The sequence below is a fragment of the Aspergillus wentii genome (genome assembly GCF_001890725.1).
Source record: "Aspergillus wentii DTO 134E9 unplaced genomic scaffold ASPWEscaffold_1, whole genome shotgun sequence".
NCBI classification, from domain to species: domain Eukaryota; kingdom Fungi; phylum Ascomycota; class Eurotiomycetes; order Eurotiales; family Aspergillaceae; genus Aspergillus; species Aspergillus wentii.
This window is the reverse complement of record NW_024467832.1, coordinates 2,504,228-2,529,553: the sequence shown is the minus strand read 5'-3', so window position 1 is coordinate 2,529,553 and position 25,326 is coordinate 2,504,228. Positions and strand designations below refer to the sequence as shown.

At 49.1% G+C, this 25,326-nt stretch overlaps 9 protein-coding genes across 9 annotated transcripts; 7 read left to right on the top strand and 2 right to left on the bottom strand.

Moving 5' to 3' along the window:
• Window positions 1-354: 354 nt before the first annotated feature.
• On the top strand, window positions 355-1,761 carry ASPWEDRAFT_34438 (SMP-30/gluconolactonase/LRE family protein). Its single transcript, XM_040833999.1, has 4 exons — window positions 355-592; window positions 651-811; window positions 909-1,058; window positions 1,140-1,761. The coding sequence occupies exons 1-4, from the start codon at window positions 560-562 to the stop codon at window positions 1,732-1,734; spliced, it is 939 nt and encodes a 312-aa protein (XP_040694653.1). The 5' UTR covers window positions 355-559; the 3' UTR covers window positions 1,735-1,761.
• Window positions 1,762-6,726: 4,965 nt separating this feature from the next.
• ASPWEDRAFT_79295 (uncharacterized protein) lies at window positions 6,727-8,067 on the top strand (the record flags this gene model as incomplete). Its single annotated transcript, XM_040839555.1, has 1 exon — window positions 6,727-8,067. A coding segment is annotated over one exon (1,341 nt), but the record flags the coding sequence as incomplete, so codon positions are not given.
• A 1,785-nt stretch (window positions 8,068-9,852) lies between these two features.
• On the top strand, window positions 9,853-11,284 carry ASPWEDRAFT_23101 (histidine phosphatase family protein; the record flags this gene model as incomplete). Its single annotated transcript, XM_040832442.1, has 2 exons — window positions 9,853-9,893; window positions 9,964-11,284. 2 exons carry the CDS (start codon window positions 9,853-9,855, stop codon window positions 11,282-11,284), a joined length of 1,362 nt encoding a protein of 453 aa, XP_040694651.1.
• A 324-nt stretch (window positions 11,285-11,608) lies between these two features.
• On the top strand, window positions 11,609-12,766 carry ASPWEDRAFT_167017 (uncharacterized protein; the record flags this gene model as incomplete). Its single annotated transcript, XM_040830100.1, has 1 exon — window positions 11,609-12,766. The coding sequence occupies one exon, from the start codon at window positions 11,609-11,611 to the stop codon at window positions 12,764-12,766; it is 1,158 nt and encodes a 385-aa protein (XP_040694650.1).
• A 1,570-nt stretch (window positions 12,767-14,336) lies between these two features.
• Window positions 14,337-16,976, bottom strand: ASPWEDRAFT_167016 (putative GPI-anchored cell surface glycoprotein; the record flags this gene model as incomplete). Its single annotated transcript, XM_040830099.1, has 2 exons — window positions 14,337-16,847; window positions 16,908-16,976. 2 exons carry the CDS (start codon window positions 16,974-16,976, stop codon window positions 14,337-14,339), a joined length of 2,580 nt encoding a protein of 859 aa, XP_040694649.1.
• Window positions 16,977-18,242: 1,266 nt separating this feature from the next.
• On the top strand, window positions 18,243-19,295 carry ASPWEDRAFT_99531 (putative oligosaccharyltransferase subunit ribophorin II; the record flags this gene model as incomplete). Its single annotated transcript, XM_040839668.1, has 4 exons — window positions 18,243-18,385; window positions 18,459-18,657; window positions 18,722-19,006; window positions 19,056-19,295. The coding sequence occupies 4 exons, from the start codon at window positions 18,243-18,245 to the stop codon at window positions 19,293-19,295; spliced, it is 867 nt and encodes a 288-aa protein (XP_040694648.1).
• Window positions 19,296-19,665: 370 nt separating this feature from the next.
• ASPWEDRAFT_75630 (uncharacterized protein) lies at window positions 19,666-20,345 on the top strand (the record flags this gene model as incomplete). Its single annotated transcript, XM_040839539.1, has 2 exons — window positions 19,666-19,915; window positions 19,972-20,345. Coding segments are annotated over 2 exons (624 nt in total), but the record flags the coding sequence as incomplete, so codon positions are not given.
• A 509-nt stretch (window positions 20,346-20,854) lies between these two features.
• ASPWEDRAFT_731619 (Zn(II)2Cys6 transcription factor) lies at window positions 20,855-22,771 on the top strand (the record flags this gene model as incomplete). Its single annotated transcript, XM_040839290.1, has 4 exons — window positions 20,855-20,943; window positions 21,010-21,745; window positions 21,800-21,896; window positions 21,945-22,771. The coding sequence occupies 4 exons, from the start codon at window positions 20,855-20,857 to the stop codon at window positions 22,769-22,771; spliced, it is 1,749 nt and encodes a 582-aa protein (XP_040694646.1).
• Window positions 22,772-22,830: 59 nt separating this feature from the next.
• On the bottom strand, window positions 22,831-23,920 carry ASPWEDRAFT_102230 (dihydrodipicolinate synthase family protein; the record flags this gene model as incomplete). Its single annotated transcript, XM_040827458.1, has 3 exons — window positions 22,831-23,109; window positions 23,165-23,703; window positions 23,770-23,920. The coding sequence occupies 3 exons, from the start codon at window positions 23,918-23,920 to the stop codon at window positions 22,831-22,833; spliced, it is 969 nt and encodes a 322-aa protein (XP_040694645.1).
• Between the last annotated feature and the right edge of the window lie 1,406 nt (window positions 23,921-25,326).

The following is a 25,326-nucleotide window of genomic DNA, read 5'->3' as shown; positions in this document are numbered from 1 at the left end:
GGGGGCTCTAATTTGGTCAACGGTTATGAATTGTGATCCTTCACATGACAAAACTGTGGTGGAGACTGACTCGATAGTTTGACTGGGAATTGGGACTTTTTTTCTTTTTTGTTTTTTTCTCCGTCCTAATATTGGGTGGAGATGTTAGCCTGAAGCTGAAGAGCGGTAAATAGAAACTAACCTGAAAAGAGATTCTTTTTGAAATCATCGTCGACCTTCGAAGAAGCAACAGAAGAAGACGAGAAGAAGAAGATGTGGGGGAAACGGCCTTGGCGCAAATGCCACGCAGCCCCAAGTGGGAGCGGCTATTGGTTTTCGGGGGGAAATTCACCTCTCCTCTTCTCCTCACCACTTCTCCCCGTCTTGTTTCTGTCTCTCTCTCTCTTTGACGACAAATCCAACTCAGCTGGACTTACCGCTGCTTCAGAGATCGTCACTAGCTTTGCTGTCTCAGTCTCAATCTCACTTTTAGACAGTCCCTGAACGGACTAACGCTCTCTCTCGCCTCCGACCATCCTCCGAAGGTTTCCGACCAAAGTACCAACGGTGTGCGGGCATCATGTCCACGGTTCAGAAATGGACGGTCTCTGAGGTATGCAATTAAGCTCAGCTCGTACAGATCCCGAGATTGATCTTAGGTTGTTCCTTAGCCCTATCTCGACATACCCGGTACCCTACTCGAGGGTCCGTTCCATGATGAGGCCAGGAACGAATTTCGCTTCGTGGATATCTTAGACCAGAAGCTCTATACTCTCGACCTTGCACAAGGTCCTTCGTCTTTGAAAACCTTAGACATTGTCAACTCGATCGGGTGGGTTGTCTTGTCCTGTTTGAGACCCGTAGTGTTCTTGTCTTTTTTCTTTTTCTACTCTCCCAACATCGCATAACTGATGGAGTAATGGCTTAAGAGTCACCGCCAATATTGCCGGTGATTCCCACCAGGATCAGATAGTTGTAGCCGCTAAACATGGATTTGCCCTGGCCAACCGCGATACGGGGGAGTTGTCCTATATCCGCGCTGTCTGGGATGATCAGAATGATCCGAACAAGTCCATTAGGTATGTGATTTCCTTTTTTCTGATTTCACATCCTGTATTTTCAGCCCGTCAGACATCTGACATTGGGGGAGAAAAATACAGACATAGGATGCGGTTCAATGATGGAGCGGTCGACAGCCACGGCCGATTCTGGGCCGGGGCCATGAACGACAACAAATTCGTACAGCCAGGTCCCGTAGGGACCATATTTCGCCTGGATCCGGATTTGAAACTGTATCGTATGGTAGAGCAGGTGACCATCCCCAACGGAATTGGCTGGAGCCCTAACGACGACACGATGTACCTGACCGACTCGCCCACGGCCAAGATTTACGCCTTTGACTTTGATGCCAGCACCGGGGCGATCAGCAACCGGCGCGTCCACTTTGATCTTGCGGAACCGCAAGAGCCAGATGGATTTGCCATTGACACGGAGGGTTGCATCTGGAGTGCCATCTACGGCGGTGGACGGGTCATCCGTATTTCGCCCGAAGGCAAGGTCATTGGAGTAGTCTCGGTCCCGACAAGGAATCCCACCTGCCCGGCCTTTGTTGGGACGGAGCTGTTCATCACCACGGCCAAAGATGATACGAATGATGAGGCGCTGCCAGAGTCCATCCGGTATGGAGGACGACTATTCCGGGTGGATGTTGGGGTCCGGGGCCAGCCTAAGAATCCGTTTCGACTTGAAGGGTAATGAGGAATAAGCCATGTAGAGAACCGGTAATGAACATAAACGTACATTTATGGATAGCTTTTTTTTTTTTTTTTTTTTTTTTTTGAAGATACAGGTATATATCTACGGAGTATGCTGGGAGTACTCCGGGAACGAGAAATCATCCGAATTATGAATGAAATCCTTCTAGAATCAGCGCCTGTAAGGGATATGACGTACTGATTTTTTCTTTAAAAAAACAATACAGCAAAAAAACGTCGAAATGCAGGCCAACCAGCCTAACATGCATTCCATCCTAACAACAACACCAACAACAGGACACAACAGCGCAGTAATAGTACACGATACCATGAACGCCAATCTTTACCGAATCAGTTCTGGCCCCAAGTCTGGTGACTGTGAGGATATGTGTGCTCCAGCCTGCATGCATGGGCGGTATGTAACTACTCATAGTACATGCATACAGTCTCCTGTGCTGTTCCTGCAAGGCCAGCACATCAGGATCAGGATCAGGAAGTTCCCTCGCTGCAAGGTGATGCAGCTTGACTCGTGGTTAGTACTTTTGGGCAATTCCCTGTCCAAACCTAGTAATTCTAGTTGGTGGTTGTTGTACATATGTAACAGAGAAAAAGTACCAAAGTACGGAAGGTATGCAATGCACCATCCTCTGTATGTGCAAGTGGGGCGTGCCTCGATTCAGCGATGATTTGCAGTAGTGAGTGATGATTGCCTGTTGATTATTAGATAGATTAGTTAAGACGATGGGAAAAGAAGTACTTGACACCTTGATAGTCTTATCTATCATTTTGAACACGAGGGCTGAAACAAAAGACCTCGGTTAGGTGGTGCTTGTTCTTTCTGTATGGCCAATAATTGATGCAATCACCCATGGATGATGCTGGATGAGGAGAAGATAGTCGTGTAGTATTCCTCCCGCGATAGAATTACGAGATAGATTGCTATCTATATCAATCAATCAATCTATCTCAACGACTATCGCGTCAACAAGAATAATACCACCCTCTCTACTGAGGTCTGGATACCTCGTTTGAAGCGGTTACAGCGGGACTTGGTGGTGGTGACAGCGGTACAAGACGGGACGAAGAAAAAGAAACGACTCGATTCCACGGGCGGCTGCCAACAATAATGGCAATAATTCAATGTGATAACGTCTGGGATTCCAAACCATCACACAAGAACTTTGTCTCCTTCTGTACAAGGATAGATTCCCCTTGGCTGATGATGTCGAATGTACCTCATTTTGTGATCGTCTGCTTTCTGTATTTGTGTTCTGTAAAAAAACAACCAGTCAAGTCCACACACAACGCCAAGGCTCTTTAGTTCTGTTTCTCCCCCTCTTCTTCCTTCCACCCCCACGAACCATCCACCTGGGAAGTCCCAAGGACGATGTTGGAACTAACGCATCTCCTTCCCCCGACGATGATACCCCAAGAAAAAAAAAAGATCTTATGATGATATTATTATCATGCGAAAAAAATGAGGGCAAAACCACCCACGAATCTGAGACTTTCTCGTCAATCTGAAATCCGTGACTAATTGACTTACCCACTTCCCGTCAACTTAAGGCGCCTGGCAGCACGACACTACGAATGGAGCCGTCTCTCGACTGGGTCGGTTCCTAACGAGTCCAGTCCAGAATGAGAGACCTTCGGGTGGAACTATTTGCTTTGCCCGTCAGACAGTTCAGTCCAGTCCAGTACCTTGGCTGAGGCTGTTCTGGCTCTTCTAGAACAACCGACTTTGGTTGGCCCACAGGATCGACAGAAATTGAGGTTCTTCAGCTGCCTGTCACGGAGAAAATAGGACCAGAGTTGGGACCTTGGGATTCGGGTCTGGGAGGTCTGGATTCAGAGTGATCAAATAAGTGGTCAGTGGTGCGAGAAGTACGATACTTCTCTCTAGACAATAATCTACTCCGTACATGCTCTATGGAATATGCATCTAATATTATCTCAGGAAATGCAGAGTACTTTTGCCTACCCGCTGTATGACAGGAATCTCTCCTCTCTCTTCCTCTTCTCTAGCTCAGCTCCTCTCCCCTTCTACCGACACTAGTCAAGCACTATCGCTATGGAAACGCCAGAACGCCTCCCATCCTCTCTTCTCAACCTTAAAAATTCCGTGCCGGACTGACGGACTGACGGGCTGCCGGATTGACGGTCAAGCTCGCGAAAAAAAGAAAAAGGGCAAAAAACAAAAAAAAAAAAAGCTCGGTCGTTTAAGTGACCACAGTGGGCGGGAAAAGCCAACGCCAACCCAGCCCAAAATACAAATAAATCAAAATTACCTGAAATTGAGGGTTGTCTCGCCAATCACGGATCAATGGATCTATCAGATTGCAAATAATTTCGGAATCGCGACTTGTTATTCGTCCACTTTTGCTGAAGAGTGTACCTTACTATGGAGCTCACCGATTTACTGACATAATTGCCGTTCTCGCAGGATTTTTCTTTCTTTTTTTCTTGTCCTTCTTATGACGCTCCCCCTTGTTTTCTTAATATATCTCATACCGCTCTCGTATTGAGGTATCCATACTACGTACAACCCTACAAGGGAGTTGCTTGACTAGGAGGAAAGGGAAGGGTACGCAATACGGACTACACATCATATGACCCTAGATCGAAATCACCGTGTCAAGGTCGATGAACACAGTGCAACAGTGAACAGACTTTTTGCGGTCTGCAATCCAACGTACTGACTGTATGTACTCGGTGACCACAGAGACATAGACTGTACATGCGAAATAGAGTCGGACAGCTCAGTCGATCCAACGTGATGTGAGAGCTTACATGCCGCTCGCGGCTCGTCACTCTGGCTGCATAAGTTCAGGCCGTGCTGCAGCTACTGTTTTTGGATTTGAGATTTGCCTTCTGAAGGCGCACACAAGGCAATCGTGATACAGCGTCCTTATCTCGCGTACCAGAACATCGGGTCATTACCAGCAGGCCCTCCCAACGACCTATTGCCCAGCTAGCTAGCATTTACCGACAGTCTAAGTCGCTAAGATTATTCCAGATGATTTGCGACCTTTTTTTCCTGTCTTGTCGGTGTTGCCATTGGTGCCCAATGACGTAGGGAGAGACAACTTTAAGGGGGGTCAAGCCAACAGGTTGACTTTGGGATCGAGTGAATCAGCCGTAGTTTCAGAAAAGGGCAAAAAAAAAAAAAAAAAAAAAAAAAAGGCAGACTGGACGAGACGATTGAATAACAGAACAACAGGGCAGCGAACAGGCGGTGGTGAGTTTTCGTGATGATCTGTCCTGGATGAAAGCAAGACCCTGCATGCCACAAAGCCAAAACCGGCCGACCCAATTTCTGGTTTCTACTAGTCCAGGCGGCCAAGTCGATTGGCTCTTCTCCAGGGGACGGAGAATGCATACATGTCCGTGGGAAGTGCTTAGGTGCTACCATGTAGTACGATGGACTCGCGGTCGATTACCGTGCTGGATGGGGCGAGGGATCGCTGGTTGGCTGGTGGTGTCGATGCATTTCCGACCAACGGCTGATCATCCATTGAACTGGTCTGACTGAGACTGAGTCGAGAAAGTGAGTTGAAGATGATGCTGAAGGGAATTAGGTACGTACCTTAGGGAGTTAGTGGTATAGTTAATAATACGGAGACCTCCGCGGATATTCCGCTGACTAGCATTAGATAGTATCGGCCCGCGGATGAGGATGAGGATGAGGATGCATGCAAGACATCATGTGCCCCGAATGGGTATTTTGTTTCTTTTTTTTTTGATTTGCTACTTGCCAGTCTTTGGTCAAGTCTTGAGTGTACTTGGTTAGTACTGAGATGGTTAGTACTTGTGGAATGGTACGTAGGATCGGTCGATGTACTTTAGCTTCACGGAGGACTGTCGGTGGTTCCGCGGGGAAAAAATTCTAAGCTGTACTAAGCTTGAATCATCTCATCTCATCTAATTCAAAAAAATATGAGGTTGATGTGAAGATCAAAAGTACCCAAATTCAATGTACCAAGTACTCCCATAAAGTACATGCAGCGTAAGAGCGGCCCAACCCCCTAACTCCTCCAATCTCCACCAACACCAAGGTGACCGTCGTGACGGGATTTCTCACTTGCAGCTCTCTTCTTTCTTAGCTGGCAGATGCAATTCAAATATTGAAAATATAATAAATAATCTTCCAGATGGGTCTGCGCTAGTTTCACGCCTGCGTGCCACTTTTTCTTTTTTTTCTTTTTTCTTTTTTAATTATTTTATTATTATTATTATTATTTCCAGCCCAAACTGAAGCCTTCCGACTCCCCCGGGCCCCATCGAGTCTGACCCTCTCTTCTTCTGCTTCTTCTCTGTCACTTCTTGTTCGATGCCTTTCTCCAGTCTCCATCTGCGTGTCTGTCCCTCTCCACTTTCTCTCTAGTTGGTGGGCTTTCCATCCTGATGGTTCGGAAATGGGTCCTTTCGCTCCTCTGGCCTCACCGCTGGATCGACGACTGTCTGTCACCAACGGCTCCCAGATCGTCTGAAGTAATAATTAATCGTATCATCCTCCTGCTTGGACAAGAAAAATAATAATTTCTTCTCAACTTGGATTCAAACTTATCTCCATCCTCCTTTAATTATCCTTATCCTCCCCTTCTTCTCTTGTTTTATTACTATATCTTGATCTGGCGGTCTAATCAGTATACAACACCACCAAAGCACACGATCAACTTATTCTCATCTTCATCTTCATCCTCATCGCATCCTATTCTTCTTACTTTTTCTCCCCATTCTCCTCCTAACCGTCACCGTGGCTACTCTCGGGATCAGTCCTTTACCCACCCCATACACCAACCCGGTGCATTCATCCCACCCATATCATTCCCTCTCGGGTTACCATCTTGCGCCTCACTCTCCCGCGGCCCTCTCCCACCCTCGTCTCCAGAGCCCAACGCATCTGGAGAGAGGGGGGCCATGCAAATCTAGCCAAGGCGACTTGAAACCCATGTCGCAAAACCCTCCGGCTGCTGCTGCTGCTGCTGTTTCTTCTTCCGACGATGTACTTCGGGCTGAAAACCGCCCTCGGGTCGACAAAGAGAGCTCTGTTCCTCCATCTTCATCTTCAGACACCCAGGATCCCATGCGTCCTCGTCCGGTTTCCTGGCATCCCTCTGCTCCTGTGGAACCCCCGTTGGAACCTACTCAGCTTCGTTCCATCGGTGTGCATTCTATCTTGAACCCTCCTGCCAAACCTGCTGCTACGGACCGGGACTCTGTCGGTGTGCAGTCGGTGACTTCTACAGCTCGTCCAAGGTTGCCTTCATCGCCAACAGCGCATCTGGCACACCCTCTGGCTCAGCCTGCGCACGCCAAACGTCTTTCCTTGTCTCCGAGGATCGCACAACGGCACATCATCTCTCCCATCTCACCCTCTGCCCGATTCGTCAATTCCGGCAGTGGTTATCCGGGAAAGTCCAGCGCATCACAGTCTCCGTTGGCGCACGAGTCTCGCCCTGGCACTTACAGTTCGACTCCAGGCTCACCAGTGCCGGTGGACCCAGCCGTAGGTTCGGCTCCAGTTTCTCTGAACTCAACACCGACCTTTCACAGCCGGCGGACGAGTGCAGGGCCCATGACAAATCCCAGCTCGCAAGAGACCAGTCCCAGTACACCTCACTCTGTCTACAGCCAACTGGGCCGATCCTCCCCCGCTATCGCCAGCGCAACTATCTCGGCCCCACAGCCTACACCGCCATTTCTACACTCCCCATACGGGGCCATGGACTCTGTCGGTCGACTTCCATCAGTAGTGGGAGCACCGAGACATCCAGGGGAGCATCATCCTTCGGCCGTCGCAGGCTCGCAGTCGTCGGAGAACACCCCCTCGGGAATGATCCCGTGTGTGCTGGACCTCAAGTCCGGCTCTTCCAGCCAGGCTGAGAAGCGCAAGGCAAACAGTGATGCGTCTCGACGGTTCCGCAACCGCAAGAGGAACGAAATCCAGATGGAGCAAAAGATCACAGCTCAGCAGGAGGAGATCAGGAAGCAGGCGGACGCCATGCAGAGGCAGGCGCAGGAACTCCGCGCCCTCATGCAGGAGAAAGACTACTACCGTTCCGAGAGAGATTTCTACCGTGAACACCTTGGTCGAGTTGTGCCGCCCAGCCAGCTGCCTGCCAGACCTCCCTCCCCGCGAGCCTTTGGGTCGTTTGAGTCAGGACATCTGACTCACTCGGTGCTCCCTACAGCGTCCATTTCCTCCTCTCCGAGACCCCAAGCTACGTGGCAGACTGCTCCGTCGGCTTATTCCGTGGCACCTGCGCCTCAGGTGCCCGATGAGCAGGCAAGGTCAATGCCACAATACTCTGGAGCATGGACACGCACTTAGCCTTGAAGGTTGAGTCAATCTATCGCATTATCTTTTCTTTCTCTTCCTTTTTACCTTTTACTTGAATATGTTTTTTTAAAAAAAAATGGGTGGCTGCTTATTTTGAAGATATACAAAAAGCCGCCGAACTTTTTGGCATACTATATGACAAAAGCGAGCGGTTTATCTGTATTGGGGAAACAGAATGCACAAACAACGAGCGTGATGGATTTTCAGGTGTACTCGGAGTGGTGGAAAAGCCCTTTGACTCTTTTTTTTTTTTCCTTTTCTTTTTTGACCTTTTCACTTTTTGCATATTTCTTTTTCCCCTTTTATCCTTATCCTTTGCACATATACATCTGCTTTTTATTACCCATTTGTTTCTGTTGACTTGCATCATATCATCCATGGGCGGAGATTATTTTGTCGTTCCTTTTGCATCATTGAGAAATCTTCTGGCGTTTCGATATACATACAACATATTCTGCTTTTTGGACCGGTGTCGTGGCTCTTGTCTATTCTGTTTGTTTGATTTATTCATTAGACGAAAAGATACCACGACCTTGTCGCGAGACAACAGATCAATCAATTCATCAATTCAATAAATGCATACATGCAATACAAGATATAATTACTCAATCAGTTCAGTGGGGTGTGGGATACTGCATCTATCCATGAATTCATGTGTCAACTGGATGTAGACTCGAAATAGATATTACATATTCACATGAAGTATTCACATGAAGATGAAGAAGCAAAACTTATCAGATCCGTTCCGTACTAAAGAATTAATATGAAACAAGCATGCGACATCGGATGAAGATCGTCATTTTGGGATATTATCAATCAATAACGGTCGAGGAGAGCGATGTCACTGAAGAAAGGGAGGTGAAGGCGGTGATTGGTTGGTGGGGGTTTTAGTGTGTGATGATCGTGATGACGTTTCTGATGCTGAACAGACAGCAGACAGCAGACAGCAGAAGACAGCAAATAGGTACAGGTACATTCGGGGTATTCTGTGGCTGTCAGAATATTATACTATTAAGTATGCTGTATAGAGGATATAATAGAGTATAGAATATTCTGCCAGTAGACTTGGTGTTACTACATGTAGAGATCGACACTCTCCTAGAGTACTGCCCATAGTGCATACTACCTATACTACTCCTATTATGAACATCATAAAACAGGGATAAAACACCAATTCCTAACCGATCATAAGACACCCTCACCGTCTAATGCCCAGCTAATTAGCATCTCCTCTTCAAGCACATTGTCAGCATCATACCTAACCAGACCCTATGGTCGTCCCACGTGCCCCCGCCCACCAGCCTATCAGCTCTCGTCCCTTTCGCATGTCGACAGCACAACTACGTACATACGTTCCAACAACCACCTTACCTTACACCGTTGTCTGCCTAACAAAAGCCAACATAGGCATCGTCACCATGTATTTTATATCTCATCCTTCGTTTCCTATCGACAGGGTTGTGTCTTCACTAACTACTACACTACTACCAACTACGACGCTGGTGGAACCACTCCGTCCCCCACACTAGATTTAGATTGATACTACGACCGATATCGCGCCCACGCTTTTCACCGAGGCAGACTGTGACTGAGTGAATTGAATCAAGCTAAACGGAGCTAAGTTATATTGGAGGGGCTAGGAGGGGTGGAAGGAAGATGAAGGGGCTATATTTATATGATGGCCGTCGGCCGGCGTGGATGGAGGATGAGGAAGAGAAGAGAGGGAATCGTCGGCGAAGAATAGCATTAATTGCGAGTGCGATAATTCTGGTCATTATGGGTGTTTCGTTTTTGCTTGGATTGTATCTTGTTTCTGGGTGAGTTTGCTGCTTTATTATTATCGGGCTTTAGCTAATAAGTCAGGGTACTGGGAAATGTACTTCCCAGACAGGATAATAAAACCTGCAACGCCGTCGATGGATGTTCTCCTGAAATCACGCATCTCTGGGGCCAGTACTCGCCGTATTTCTCGCTCGCGGCTGAATCGAAGAATATCGAAGATGATACGCCCTCCGAGTGCCAGGTGACGTTTGTCCAGGTTCTCTCTCGCCATGGCGCACGGTATCCCACCAGCTCCAAGGGGAAGAAATATGCAGGTCTCGTCGCAGGGATCCAGCGCAATGCGAAATCGCTGACTGGGAAATACGCCTTTCTCAACGACTGGAACTACACACTGGGACAGGACGATTTGACTCCGTTCGGTGAGAACCAGCTGGTCGAGTCAGGGAGGAAGTTCTACCATCGGTATGAGCAGCTTGCGAGGAATACTGTTCCGTTTATTAGGGCTTCGGGGTCAGATCGGGTGATTGCTTCTGGGGAGAAGTTTATTGAAGGCTTGCAGGGTATGAAGAAGAATGATGCGCGCGCGAGAGCGGATCAGGATATCGAGATTGATGTTGTGATTGAGGAGGGGGATGGGTTTAACAATACGCTTGACCACGGTCGCTGCACCAAGTTCGAGAACAGTGAATTGGGGGATTATGTCGCGGGGAATTATACGCAGACTTTCGCGCCGGCGATTCGAGAGCGACTCGAGAAGGACCTGCCTGGGGTGAGCCTTTCGAATGACGATGTGCTTTACCTGATGGACATGTGCTCGTTTGAAACGGTAGCGAAGACGCCTGATGCGAGTGAGCTCTCTCCATTCTGCGATCTGTTCACCCACGAGGAATGGCGCAAGTACAACTACGTGCAGTCGCTGAAGAAGTACTACGGCTACGGCGCTGGCAACCCTCTTGGACCAACCCAGGGTGTTGGATTTGCGAATGAACTCATCGCGCGTCTGACTCACTCCCCCGTGCGCGACCAGACATCTACCAACCACACCCTGGACTCGAATCCCGCTACCTTCCCACTGAACGCGACGATTTATGCCGACTTCAGCCACGACAACGGGATGATTCCGATTTTCTTCGCGCTGGGTCTGTATAACGGAACAAAGCCATTGTCACAATCGACAGTCGAGACTGCCAAGCAAGCAAACGGCTACTCAGCCGCGTGGGTGGTTCCGTTTGCCGCGAGAGCTTATATCGAGATGATGCAGTGCAGTGGGGAAAAGGAGCCGTTTGTTCGGGCGTTGGTCAACGATCGAATCGTTCCTCTGCATGGCTGTACTGTCGATGAGTATGGAAGATGCAGACGTGATGATTTCATTCGGGGGTTGAGCTTTGCTAGATCTGGTGGTGATTGGGGGAGTTGCTTTGCTTAGATCTTTTTTTCTTTTCTTTTATGGTTTATTTATTTTGATACCAGCCAATTGGACCTATTGATTTGTTTCACCTTGGTGTCTGGACTTTTCTTTGCAGTGCTGCTACGTCATACCTTTTTATATCCCACGGTGAATGGGACCTAGGGCTACATTCACTGTTGTGATAGACGGCGAGCTCCGTCAACGTGATCAGAAGAGGCGAAATGAATCTTTTTTCACCGGTTTTCTCCTCCCATCTTCTGTCTTCTCTTATATGGGGACAGCCATCTCATCTTCTTCACATCCACCCCATCTCAAGCGAGCCAAACCATCTTGAGATCCAACATGGCTACTCTAACCACCCCAATCCCCCACAGCTGGAAGCCGATCATCGTCATGATATCGCCCAACGGCCTGGGCTACTGGCGCAGATATCGAGCCGTACTCTGCAGGATCCAACGCGACGCTCGACTCATGTACGTCCCCGACGTGACAACCCTCAACATCATCATCGAAGACTACGGCGACGACATAGCCGGGTTCGTGGTCACAGACACCGACGTCATGGAGCCTGAGCACGAGACCCTCTCCAACAGACTCGCGCGTCTCCTCGAAGTCGCCGACAAAGAGTGGTCGGTGGTGTTTGCCTTTGATTTCCCTTCCCAGGCGGTACTGTACCCGCTTCAGTTTACCCGATACATGCAGCACCATTTCGGGCTTGACTGGAAGATGGCGGGGAAGTCGCGCTCGACGATTAAGCTTGGGTTCCGCGAGAATGCGCTTCGCAAGATGGGGCCTCGTGTGTATCGGACGGTGTATGAGGTGCGCGGGGTGTTTTTGAAGAGCGTCAAGAAGTCGGATAAGGTGCTTATTGCGACGGGGGAGTTTGGTCCTGGGGGTGATCCTGAGGATGATTGGATCACCAACTACTTACGTCCTGAGTATGAGACCGATACGACTGCCAACGATGATGAGAGAGTTATCGACTACGAGAGCGACGATGAAGACGACCTCGACGAAGAGGACGACGAAGACCAAGACCAAAACGAAGAATTTGACGCCGACGTCGAAGACAACCACATCGACGAAACAGAACTCCAGTACCCCGAGGACGAAAAGGAATACTACCAAAGCAACACCAGCCGCGTTAGAGCCAGCACCAACCGCGATAACGAAATCCCCAACGCCACCCACCACCACCACCACCACGGACACCAGCACCAGCACCAGCACCGCCCACGCAACAACGAATCCGCAGCGCCTACTACCAACACCACCACCAACGACGAAGACTGGGTCCCCTCCGACGACGAAGGCACCGAAGAAGACAAGCAGACAACCGACTGCCCCGTCGCGATCCACGAGTTCAAGAACTGGCTCGAAAAGGATGGCCGTGGTCGCTTGGTCAAGGGGTATTTGGGGTTCGTGGGACATGTCGAGGATAACCGGTCCATGACTTCGTTGATTTTGGGCATGTGCTCTGTTAGACCTTGCTGGGGATGAAATCTTTTTTGAGTCATACATGCAGATATGACATGATTTTGATTGCGCATGAATGGAGGAGATATGAATGATGGATATGGATGATGACAATCCCAGCTCTAACCTGTTGACATACATAAATTCAATTCTGATATAGTCAAATTGAATCAGACAGCTCAACAAATCTGATAAATGCTATGATACATCCCATTTCTTCGCATAAATGAAACATGGGTAAGGTAGTAAAACAATCACGAACTCTCATTCTTCTTTTCACTTGGTCCAACCAAGTGCTTGGGACTTTTATCACCATATGCTGTACACCCAGTCAGTAAATCATAATATCATGATAAGACAATAAATAAAAGAAAGAAAGAAAACTCACTCCTCTCATAAAGCATCCAAGACGTAACCAGGAAAATAGGAAGCGCGACAATCGTCGACGTCCATCTGCAGCAGTAAACGCATCATCAGTTAGCCAACCTCCCCTGCCCAAGATACAAAAACACAAATCTAGACGGAAAAATCAGAAAAGGAAATAATACCGTCTAGCAGCAACTTTATACTCCTTCGTCTGCCGAATATCCTGCGGTGAAGGCGTGGGCGTAGGTCGTGCAGGGCGAGGTCTTTGAGATAGAGTCTGGGGGTCTATGACTCGGGGTTTTTGGGGGTTGGAGTTGGGCATTTTTTCTTCTGATTTCTTTTATCTTTTATTTTATTGTTTCTTTTGATTCTTTTGTTGGTTGTGGGGATGGATAATGGGATTAATCGCACTGTTTGTCTGTCTTTTCTGTTGGTGCCGGTTGGAGATGAGATCGCGTTGTGCTGCCTTGGTGCCTGAGGTGTCTGGTTCTTTGCGCCGGCATGACCTCAAGTTACATACATCTACGTATACGCATACGGATCAAAGGATAATAATATAAATTAACAACAGAAATATTGTATGTTTCAGTTATTATGCTCGCTATTAAATCCCATGTATAACGTCGACCCGTTGCCCTCGCCGGATCTGACATGCGAAACGAAGAACCGAAATGATGTACAGAAAAAGGGAACAAATAATACAATCCCAGCCCTTTTGATGATATCAGTGCAATACACAGTTATATCAAGGCCAAGTGAATGAGAAATTAAGTAATTAGCCGAAAACAGCTGACAGGGAGGTCCGAAGAATAGCAATCCTCCAGCCCGATCGCCTCGTCAGAAATCCTAGTCGAATAGGGAGGTCCCAAGGTGTATCCATGGGCCCGACCAGCCTCCTCGACATTCCAGCTATAAAAAATTAGAAAGTACAGAAGGCAACGAAAGAAAGAGACAATTCATGTGCGGATTTGCTGCAACATGACTCAACGCCAAAACATGCCATTTCCTATTCCAATCTCCTCGTAAATGTCGCTATGCTGTTGTTCTCAACTTAAACCGGCCCATAACGCCCATGTTATTTTCAAAAATGGGTAGATAAAAGTGGTGGCTCGATTGCCACGTGAAGGGTAAGTTGGTTGTGTGTCCGGGAACACCATCTCGTAGAATTGTATTAAAATGTAGAAAAAAAGTTTCGAATTGAAAGTGCACACGAAACTGAGCCATCGGATTAAGTGCTCTTCACCGATTCAGCCGTTTGTCCAGTGGTATGGTCATGGCCCTCAGAAGCAGGCGTGGCTTTCCTGCGTGCGTTTGCGCGACGAGCTCTCTCCTCAGCATGATTGTGGAATTCTGCCATCAAAGCTGCTGCTGCGCGACGACGGGGGCGTCCGCCCGGGGTTAAGTTGGAGCTCTCAATGGCACTGGCCGAGGTTCCGGTAGGAGAAGCTGGAATTGTATCCCCGCCATCCTTAGCGTCATGGGCAATGGTAGATTGTGTCAAAGTGCTGGGCTGGATCGAGGCCTCAGGCTCAGATGCCGAACGTTTCCGCTTCTTTGGTGATTTTTCTCCCACAATCTGTCCCTCCGGCCTGGATGTTGCGTCCTCCGTCGCAGCATCTGTGCGCTTTTCTGATTTACTGGAAGACCCATTCGGACTTCCGGTAGCTGCTGCTGCCGCCGCTGCCGCCGCTTTCGAAAAAGTCAAACGGAGCCTCAGCGTTTTGGGCTTGTCAGAGGACGTGGGTGTTTCAGCGGCAGCCGCCGCTGCACCCCGACGGCGCTTGGTCGATCTCGGTGCGCTCTCGGTCGTGCTGTCATTCAGTGAGCTCTTGACGGGCTCTGTGCGCCGTCGCTTGCGGGATCCCCCGGCAGTCTTTTGGACTGCTTTCGCTCCCCGGGCAGCCGAGGTGTCTGGGGTGGCCGCTAAGCTTGAGGCTCCAGACTTGTCATGCTGGGCAATCAAAGCCTCGATCTCGGCGACCGACAAGGAACGCTCGATGGGGATACCCCTTTGGCGAGCATCCTCGCGGGCCTTGATCTTCGCCTTTTCTCTGTTAATATCCTCAAAAACGAAAGGGAGGTTTTGTCGAGGAAGATTGCGCTCCCCAATGCGTGGTGGATAGCCAAAGATGCGGTCCTTCTCGACTTGCTCGCGAGCCTTGAACCGCACCGGGGGCTGAGGCAGCTCTGCATCGCCGTATGTGTTGTACGGCCGATAGCATTCGAAGTCTGAGGAGACGAAAATGTACTCCTCTCCATGCTCATTGATACGACCTGTATGCATCCAACCGTCCTCGTCAGTCCACAGCTTCGAAATTTGCGAACGGTCCAGAAAAGATGGCTTGCTCGAGTTTGGCATACTTTCGCCCCCGACCCTCGCTCCCACCGGCTCCCCCGAGCTCACTACACCCCTCTTCGCCCAAAAATCTCTCCGCAACTGCTTGAGCTTGGCATCAGCACCTGGATCCGGTACAAAGTCCGCCGAAACAGCAGTCGCAACCATCTCATACAGCCGTTTGCCAAGCGCGGACATATTTGGCTGCTGAGGGGCATGCAATGTTAGTCCCGACTGTGTCAGCTCTGATGGCTGGTGCGCGCTGGCCTGTTGGTTGCCAGCATTTTCCCCCAGTCCCTCGCCAGAAGTTGATTCCGCCTTGACAGAGGCTGCCCTTGTTCGGCGGAACCGTTTCTCCGACTCGCGGGACTCCAAAGCCTTGGTCGTGGGCTTCCGGTTTCGCCTCGAGGCCCGCGCAGCGGTTGATGTACTCGTAGAAAAGCTTGTAGGCGAAGCCGGAGCATCAGTTTGAGCGTCGAGGCCAAAGCTGCTCCCGTACATTTCCGGCTCATAGTCGAAGTGCAAAGGATCCTTGTCAGCATGAACTGGGGTGCCATCAACGCTGTCAGCGATTTCACGAGCGTGAGACAGTTCGGTAGGAACTCTAGGGGTAGACAGTGAATTTTGATGTACGTCAGGGGTCATCGTGTCAGTTACAGAGTTCTTTGCGTTTCTTTTAGGTCTCGGGCTTTGCGTATTTGCTGTCTGAAAGTCGATGGATTCGCTAGTCTGAACATTGGGCTTCGAGTTGGGAGTTGACTGCGACGGAGTGTCATCGATTTGGCTTGTGAGACTACTCTGCGGCTTTGTACTGGGCTTTCGATCTCCATGTCGAGATCTAGTCGCCGAGCTTTTAGGGGTCGAAATAGAGTCTTCTGTGAAAATGGCTGACTTGGTTGTACCATTGGCTTGTCCCTTGGCAGCCCTGGGAGTGGCATGCCTGCCTGGGGTAGATAGAGACTTTGCTCTTGCGTGGGACTTAGCAGCTTTGGCGCTGCCTTTAGGGGCTGTACTCCGTGGTTTGCGTTCGCTCCGAGTGGAATGCGGGGTAGACGCACGAGAAGTGGCCCGGGACTGGTCGCCTCCGTTCTCAATGCTTTCAGTCCCATTGGATTTAGCTGACATGGACTTTCTCGATTTGCGATTGCTCTGCGCGATAGATGTATTGATGTTGGAAGGTTTGGCAATTGGTTTGGTTTTTTTGTTGTTTCTGTTCTTGCTGTCGAGCAACTCGCTTTCCGTTGCAAGGGACATGCGCCGCTCTTGGGGCTTTTTCAAGAGGAATGTATGCAGAGTAGACTGAGACACTGCAGGCTGAGACTTTCGTCTTGCTTTTGTGATTGTAGGAGCGACAGCTTGGTCAGTCGAATGGGATCTTTCAGAATCATCTTTCTGAAAAGGGTCCTTTTTAAGTTTGTTAGATTTTCGGTCTCGCTTACTCCATTTAAAAGCAGATTGAGGTACCTTATGACTTCCAGTGAGGCTCTTCTGGTCTGGTGTCTCGGTAGTATCCTTTGGGTGCTGCGAGCTCATATCGTCGCCGTTCATACGTTGTGTCTTACGGCGTTTAGCCGAAGGCTGTGATTCATCAAAAGATGCTGTAAGGGGAGTTGAAGGTAGAGAGTAAGAAGATCGAGAAAGAGGACGATCGTTGATATCGGAATCCCGGGTAGACTTGCGAGAAGCCGCACGAGAAGAGCTGCGGCGAGTGTTTCTCTGGAGTGCTGGTTTAGATGAATGAAAAGACAAGATGAAAAGAAGGCACTTACTGGACGATCTAAGACAGCCGTTGAGGAGTCCACCTCATCGGGGACGGAAGATTTGCCCACCACTTTGCAAGAATTGTCAGTGTTGGTCGTTACAGTGAATGAGAAGACTCGAGTCCTTCAATCCCCATGTAAATAATAATAAAGATGAAATCGAGAAAACAATGAATCCCAGATAATAAGCTTACTCGTTGCGATATTTGGTATTTCATAGACTTTAAATGGGCCAAGGAAGTTGTTTGTCCCATCGATGCTGTCTCGACCACTTCGGAGGCTTCCAAGGTACGCGGCGAAGCGACCAAGTCGAACAGGAGTGATTTGAAGATTTAACGGAATTCAGGGTCTTTATCTATCGCATTCAAATGTAATGTTAGTAATTTGAGCGAAATTAGATGTGTTGCGAGAGAAAGAAGAGGGGAAAAGTCCGTGGCAACTCCTAGCAGCCACCGCAATTACGTGCACACAGCACAGCCAACTGACGGATGCCAATACAGCAAAAGCAAAGTCCCCTGCTTACCAGTGTATATTCCACCCCCAATTCAACCAGATTATGCTATCGAAATCGCGATCGACGAGTTGAGAACGTTGCTAAACAGCAGTAACAGGGCCGGTCGTGGTGAAGCGGAGGATAGGACTGTCGAAACGTAAAGTCGCTCTGCCAACGCAGGAGGCTTAGGAAAACGCCATATGACCCATGGTGCAAAAACAGGGATAGGAGCAACGATCGAGCCGTTTAATATTTCGAGATGCCGCAACGGTGGGACGAGGAGAGCCGGCCAAAGCGATCGAGGCGGACAGAAAATAGTCTGGGGAGGTTAAGTTGAAGCTGCAGGACTGGGAAAATTAGGGCTTGGGCTGGCGGGCGGACGGTCACTGGACCGCGGCAAGCCCCAAGTTGGCCAAACTACGGTTTAGCGCTGGCCGGTCCGCCTTTTGGTTGTTCTGCAGACCTGGAGTTTAATCCCACCCTCTGTCCAGCAGCCAGCACGGTTTCATCCATTTGTTTTTCTCGTTTGGGCTATTGACTCTCATCATGCAGCTGTGGAATACTGCTCTCCAGCTCTGTCTGCTGGCTTCTGCTGCTGTCCCCGCGACCGCAGCATCTTGGGGCTTTACTGATGCCACCGTGTCAGTTCAGACCAAAGGCGCAGGTGTCGGAGCTGGACTGAAGGAACAGTACGTGATTAACCGCGAGTATCTTACTTCAATCGCGCGGATTTAGTATCTAACAGTGGATTGCAATTGACAGGATCCCCGACAACAAGCCTCTCTCCAAGCCCGTCTCCCTCGGGAGCTCAGATACGTTGAAGGTCGTTTTGACAGCTCAGGAAGGGCGCACCCCGAAGGCAGCACACCAAGTCTTCCTTCTCCTCAAGGACCCCGAAACTGGCCTGGATATCTCGTATCCATTCAATGTTAAGGATAACGGAAAATCAAGAATTGAGCTGGTGAGTGGTGGCCCGGCGCAAAACTAGACGTGTTCTATCGGAGCTGACGTAACCCTTCTCACAGACTCAGAAAGACCTCCCCCTTCAATTCCTCTCAGTGTCTGAGCCAGTTGATGCGAGATTCCTCATCGGATCCTTCGGTACCGCTAAAGCATACAATGAAGCCGCGTTCCAATTGACCGTCGCTCGAAACCCTGACGTGCCTATTCCCTCCGTCGAAGTCTCGCGATACGGCAAACTGCCCGAGATCCACCACATTTTCAAGACCGATGCTCAGAGCCCCAACATCATTATTACTTTGGTCTTTGTCGGCATGACTCTAACTGCTCTTCCAGTCCTTGCTGGCTTGGTATGTTGGTTCCAACTCCAACTCCCGGTTTGATCTAACCTGTGTCTAGTGGCTCTACCTCGGCGCCAACCTAAACCATCTTCCTACCGCGTTCAAGTCGGCTCCCATTCCTCACGCCGTCTTCCTCGGATCGCTGATTTCTTTCGAGTGGGTCTTCTTCCTTTACTACACTTCCTGGAACCTTTTCCAGATCCTCCCCGCTGTTGCCGTGGTTGGCACTGTCGCGTTCATCAGCGGCAGCCGTGCATTGGGTGAGGTTCAGGGTAGACGTTTTGCTGGTCTTAGGTAAAACTACCTGGTGCTGGATTTGCTGTGTCTAGAATGAATGGGTCCTTCTGTAGGACCTATTCGCCTGGCTTGATGTACTTGTACTGGCAATCTATCCATCCATCAAAACAATGTAAAGCGACTGTAGAGAATAGATTTTAATCGCCATTGTCGTTAGCATATATGTCACATAAATTAGAATTTCGCCCTGATAAGAATGAAAATGTAAACAAATGTTATTACCCTGACGTCACTTTCGCGGCTGCTGCCCGCCGGAGGTCCAGTCGCCCGATTCCGCCTAGTCTCCGCGATTTTCATATCGACATCTCCGGCCAAGCTTCATCTCTCCACTGCGATATTCGACTCAAGTCACTCGTCTTATCACAGCTGCAATGGGTTCATCAGCTTCTAAACCTGTGAGGTCGGCTGCTGCGGCCTCACGACGTCAATATCCAAAAAAGCCTTCCGCTCCTCCGACGCCGACGCCCGCCACTGCACCCCGGGCTCCAAAGGAGCCCAAGCCCAAGCCCAAGCCTCAGGACCAGGCTGCGCCTCAGGCTCAATTTAAGCCTCAAATTCCAGCTACACCTCAAGGCCCGCAATACCATTCAAAAGAGCAGGCATCCGGTGTTAAATCTAATGGTGCGTACACACAGAGCGGAACAGAAGCCAAGACGGCTATGCTGACAATCATCTAGCAATCGACCTCGATGGCCGAGATCCCGATTTCGCTCAATCCCTTCGTAACATTGGCCCCGTGAACCCCGTTCCGACGTATTCCCACTCGAGCGCCTTCAACCAACCTTCCTCCGGAATCCACCCAAGCCAAGTTCAAACCATTTTCCCCCAGTCGTCAAATCCAGCCCTCTTGACGGTGACTGCGCGTCAACGGATTGCAAAGGCGGCTGAAAAAGAAGCCGAAGAGTACGGACGAGGAAGCTTTGGAGGACGGGAATATGCTGATGCTTTGACTATCCGGCAGGCGCTTACAATGCGCGACAGGCAGGGCTTGTCCAAAAGGGATATCGAGAGTATGTTGAAGTTGAAGAAGGGTTTTATGGATAAATTTGGGAAGGATGGTGTTGTTTCAGAGGTTAGCTAAGGGCTGTCTGACTGTTTACTCTGGGTTCTTTTTGTCTTTCTTGCATTTTAGCGCATTGTCATGTTTTGTATAATGGCTTTTTAGATGAAAAAGATGGAAGTTTTGTTTCACGTGCATGTACAATATCATAGCTTTTTACTGGAAATAATCTCAGCTCTGAATACTGATTATTGAGGAATGCAATAATGAGGGTACTGATATGATTAGACATTACAATCTTGCTGTATACAAATACTAGGTACGTGATTTGGGGAATTACTTCATGTCATCGCCAGATAGTAAGAACTGGAAATGCCGATTAAAAAGCGTACTAGTCGTCCTATTTCCCCTCACAAACGTTCCCCACAAACCTACTGTCCCGCAATTTGGAGACTTCTAGGTCAAAACCATCAATACGATGCGATGATAAAAGCATTTATACTCCAGTTCGAGACTCTGGTATAATTACTCTCATAGCCAATTCACCTGGTATCTCAAGAATGGAACACCCATCAAGCCTTGTCGGAATTGGCGCCGACTTGAAGGTGCGTCGACCAGCGAGATCCAGGAATGGATGCTTGACATGCCGGTTAGTATCCAATCATAGATATGGATTTGGGGATTTATATGAACTTTGCTAATCCAGTTTTCTCAGGCGTCGAAAAGTTCGCTGTAATGAACAACGTCCGCGATGCGCTCACTGTGCCAGGCTGAGCCTCGAGTGCACCTGGAGACAACCAACACAGGCACAGGCACAGGCCAGTATCGCCAGATCATCGCCAGCGAGCCTGGAGAGAACATCTGCCGTGGAGAATCTCCAGGATGGACTCCAGCTACCCAGTCAAACGCCATTTACTCAGTTCTTCGACCTTCCAGGTCTTCCATGGCAAGACACGTCTATTCCATCTACCTCCAACTGGCTCTCTGGCAACTTTCTCAATCTAAATGATCCAGTGTCTCATCTATCAGTAGAGAACGATACGAATTTGCCACAAACACCACAAAGCAATGCATCAACGACCCAGCGTCCACAGCCATCAATGACACCTTCAACAATCAAAGCTGATGCAAGCGACGAGGAACTGCTCCGTGCCTTTCTCGAATCTCCGGTCCAGTCCATCCTCATGTCCGTCGAAACCCAAATCAGATGGCCATATATGAAAAAGACTCTTGTATCGATGTCGAAATCTTCGAAAATGGTTCGCTGTGCCATCATCGCTTTTGTGGCTCTCTTGTCTCGTAACACAGACGGTGAGCTTCAGTCGCGACGGGCTGGTGTCTACAAGAGCGCTGCTGTAGAACTATCGGAGACGATTTCTAGGATATCCCTGGATAGTATGAAGCTTGATGATGAGCTGCAGAATATATTTGCTACGGTTTTTTTTGTTATCGTACAGTGATGTAAGTTGTGCTACGTATTCGCTGAATGCAGCAGCTGATGACAGAAGCTGGTAACTGGTCGTGCTGGACAGGCCAATGAATATTTAAACAAATCTTTCAGAATGTTCCAGATGCGGAAGCAAGCAGAATTGAATATCACAGGTAAGAGCTTTCGGATTCAGATGGTAATGATGCTGATTTCATGCTCAGAGAAACGACTCATCTCCTGGATTCGACTGATTGATGCGCGCGCAGCCTTAGCTGGAGGCGATGGTTCTTTTGTTACAAACGACAACGAAAATATTTATGCATCAGATGCATTCCACTCTCGCCGCACAGCAAGCCCCGAGCCCGGATACCATGATACTGCCATCGAGGAGATCTTATTCGATACGATACACAGGCCAGGGGCTATATTTTTCCAAAAAGTACTCTCCTTCATGGGACGTATTTCAAAAATCGACCCATGGCATCGGAGTCGAGGAACGGTCAAAGATGAAACGGAAGTCATGGCCATCGCAAGCCAGATCTCTCAGCAGCTATTGGAGCTCTACACAGTCCGACCACCTCTCATGGACTACGCCGTTGCCGGACACATTACCCAGTCGCATATCATGCAAATCTTGGCCGTGACCATAACCCAGAACTTCCGTGCTTATTTGGCCAACTACTATGCGTGCTTCATCCATCTGCACCGGGTCGCGTACAAGTCTCTTCCTCGGACAGAAGAGGTTATTGACGCAACATCAAATATCAAGGGGTTGAGTCGAGATATAGTAAGTGCGCTGGGGCCAAATGAGTCAATGCCAGTGAGCATGCTATGGGCACTTGTAATGTGGGGAAGTGAGGAAGAAGATGCTACAGAGCGAGTATGGATTCTGGAAACTATACGTCGAATGGAAAGCACTGCGAGTAATGCCCATGCTATGGCGGATGTGTTGGGAGAGGTCCAAAAACGGCAGGACCAAAACGGACAACGAGTGGACATTCAATCGGTTATGCGGGATATATTCGATCAAAGCTTTGCTCTTCTATGATGGTATGGACACTCGGGCGTCATTATTCATACCTCACTATCTCACAATTGACAGGATTATCACGCTTTCGACTGCTTGGTCAGCTGTTGCTCTACTGCAGTCAACCTCTCTGCCAGTCCAAGCACTTCCTCTTGCTTGCTTGGGTTTCTGAAAAGCGGATATGGCCTTCTGCAGGCATCGCTGCTTGCAGGATATCCCAGCAGCTTAGCAACCACCCACTTGTTTCCGTTGATGCCTCCCTTTGCAAAGGCAAATTCTGCGGTGGCGACTTCTAATTGGAATTTCGATGCTTCCTGGATCTTACCTGCTTGGAAGAGATCATAAAGCTCGACGCAGGCCTTTTCATTGTTAGCCGGGAATATATCAAGGCCAGGGAATCAGGATATGTCTTACCCGTGGGTGTAAATTGGCCATTCCCGTGATAGCCCCGATAGCTCCCACCGACATAGCGGGAATCATCCAATCAATTTGACCACTGAGGATACCGAAGTCCTTCGTAGCGGCCGCGACTCTTGGGACCTTCCCAATACCACCACAGGTCAACTTCGCCCCGGAAATATTGGGGTGTCCACTGAGGGCGACCAGAATCTCCGAGTTCACATCGATGCCCGCAGAAACGCCGGGGAAATTGTACACCATGACAGGAATGGGGCTGTGGTCAGCCACCTCCTGGAAGAAGGCGATGATGGCTTGCGAGTCCATGGCGAAATGGTAGTAACTGGGAGTCAGAACCATGGCGAAATCGGCGCCCGCCGCTTTAGCTGCGACAGTCTCGTCGATGACTTGGCGGGTTGCCTGCCCTGAGCAACCTAGGGTCAGGGTGATTTCAGGACGACCAAGCTGCTCTGCGATCTGTCTAGCTTGTCGCACGAGTCCGACCTTTTCATCTGTCGATAGAGCGACTGCTTCGCCGTTGGAGCCGGCAATGACGACTGACATGCTGTTAGCATACTAGCACTGAGTGAGATAGAAGGATGATAATAACAATCAAAACATACTTCCATGCAACCCCGACTCGACCATAAACTTAGTGTGCCTCTGCTGCAACTCCCAATCAACCTCTTGACGGGCATCATCTTTGAAGAAAGTCAAAATGGGGACATGAATGCCACTGGGGAAGATCTTGTTTCTCTGAATATCGGAACCCATTTTGATAGTTGAAGATGAAAACACAACTGTTCAATAATCTATGGACTGTGTCATGAAGGAATGAGGAGATGCTTTAAATGTGACGTCTTTAGAATCGGTTCGAACATCCCCTCCATCGGCGCAACGCCGATGCCGATCGGGTTGTCGGCTCGATCGCGTCGCTTGCTGCTCTCATTATCGTCCAACTGATATAGATGAGGGGATATTACATTATACAGCTCCGATCAATAAGAAAGATCAGCGGAATAACCAATAGCCAGCTCTATAGACGACTTTGCTTTGTTGCTATTCAACGCACAGCCGAGCCGACGCGATAGACTCAACAATTTGCGGGGGAAATTGCGGGGAGAAACGAAGACTACTGTAAACAACGTCAAGGTCTGATAAACATATGCATATCATGATAGAGACTGCATGAATAACTAATTCAAAACTACAGGATCTGGTCTATGCATGTCTGTTAGGACTATTCTAATGCCATCCGCACTCTGCAGTTGGATGATTATACGATTCATGTCCAGCGCCGCTGATCTACGAGTATGAAGATGTTGAACTCTGCCCCATCCACAGTCTCTCTATCTAGAAAGATACAGTGAGATTTCTATTTCGATACCACTCAAGAGTGAGATAATAATAATTGAAGAATATGCTCAACTATTCTGCTGTGGAGAAATCAATATGCGAAGGATCAATCTAACCTCAGTTTTTTGCTAGCGCGGGGCGAGTACATAGCGGTCAGCAAGACATGTTACACAGCCTTTTTAGTGTAACGACCGTAAAATGACCGAAAGCCTTCATAATAAGCTACGAAAAAGTTGGCTGTTGCAAGAAAGAACCTCCCGAGTCTCATGCCTTGAGGACAATATCCAACCCGTTTGATCGGCGTTGACGTCGTTTGACCCTACGATGACGAGCACGGGGCAATCAAAGATCAACAGGACAATCATTAGGATAGACCATGGAAACGGAAACCACCGATAAGCCTATATTAGCTACGGCATCACCCAGAAAACCACAAAGAACGGAACTGCAAGGTTTGGAGAGGAGGGTCGATCTTCTGTCCTAATTTCATCTACTGAAGCCTGATTTTACGAACGATCGTCTGTCTGGCGGTCTGACTGTGTTTTGATGGCGGAGGCTGTGTTTTAACTCGCAGCCATGGAAGAAGGAATGGAGGTCTGGGGAGTCTGAGGGGTTGGGTATACGCGCTGAGCGGACGGCTGGGGACTCGGGGAGGCTTTTTGGTAGGGATCATGGTTGGTTGGGAAAGGTACGAGGTGGACGGTGAGATGAGGCTGAGAAGCGGGTGAGGTTGCTTTTAAAAGAGAGCTGCAGAGTGTTCAGCATTCCAGATTCCAGATTCCAGATTCCAGATTCCAGATTCCAGATTCCAGATTCCAGAATGG

Coding starts and splice junctions, on each gene's coding strand:
- ASPWEDRAFT_34438 (XM_040833999.1), top strand. CDS start 560: ATGTCCACGGTTCAGAAATGGACGGTCTCTGAG. Junction 812..908: donor GACATTGTCAACTCGATCGG/GTGGGTTGTCTT, acceptor TAATGGCTTAAG/AGTCACCGCCAATATTGCCG. Junction 1,059..1,139: donor GATCCGAACAAGTCCATTAG/GTATGTGATTTC, acceptor AGAAAAATACAG/ACATAGGATGCGGTTCAATG.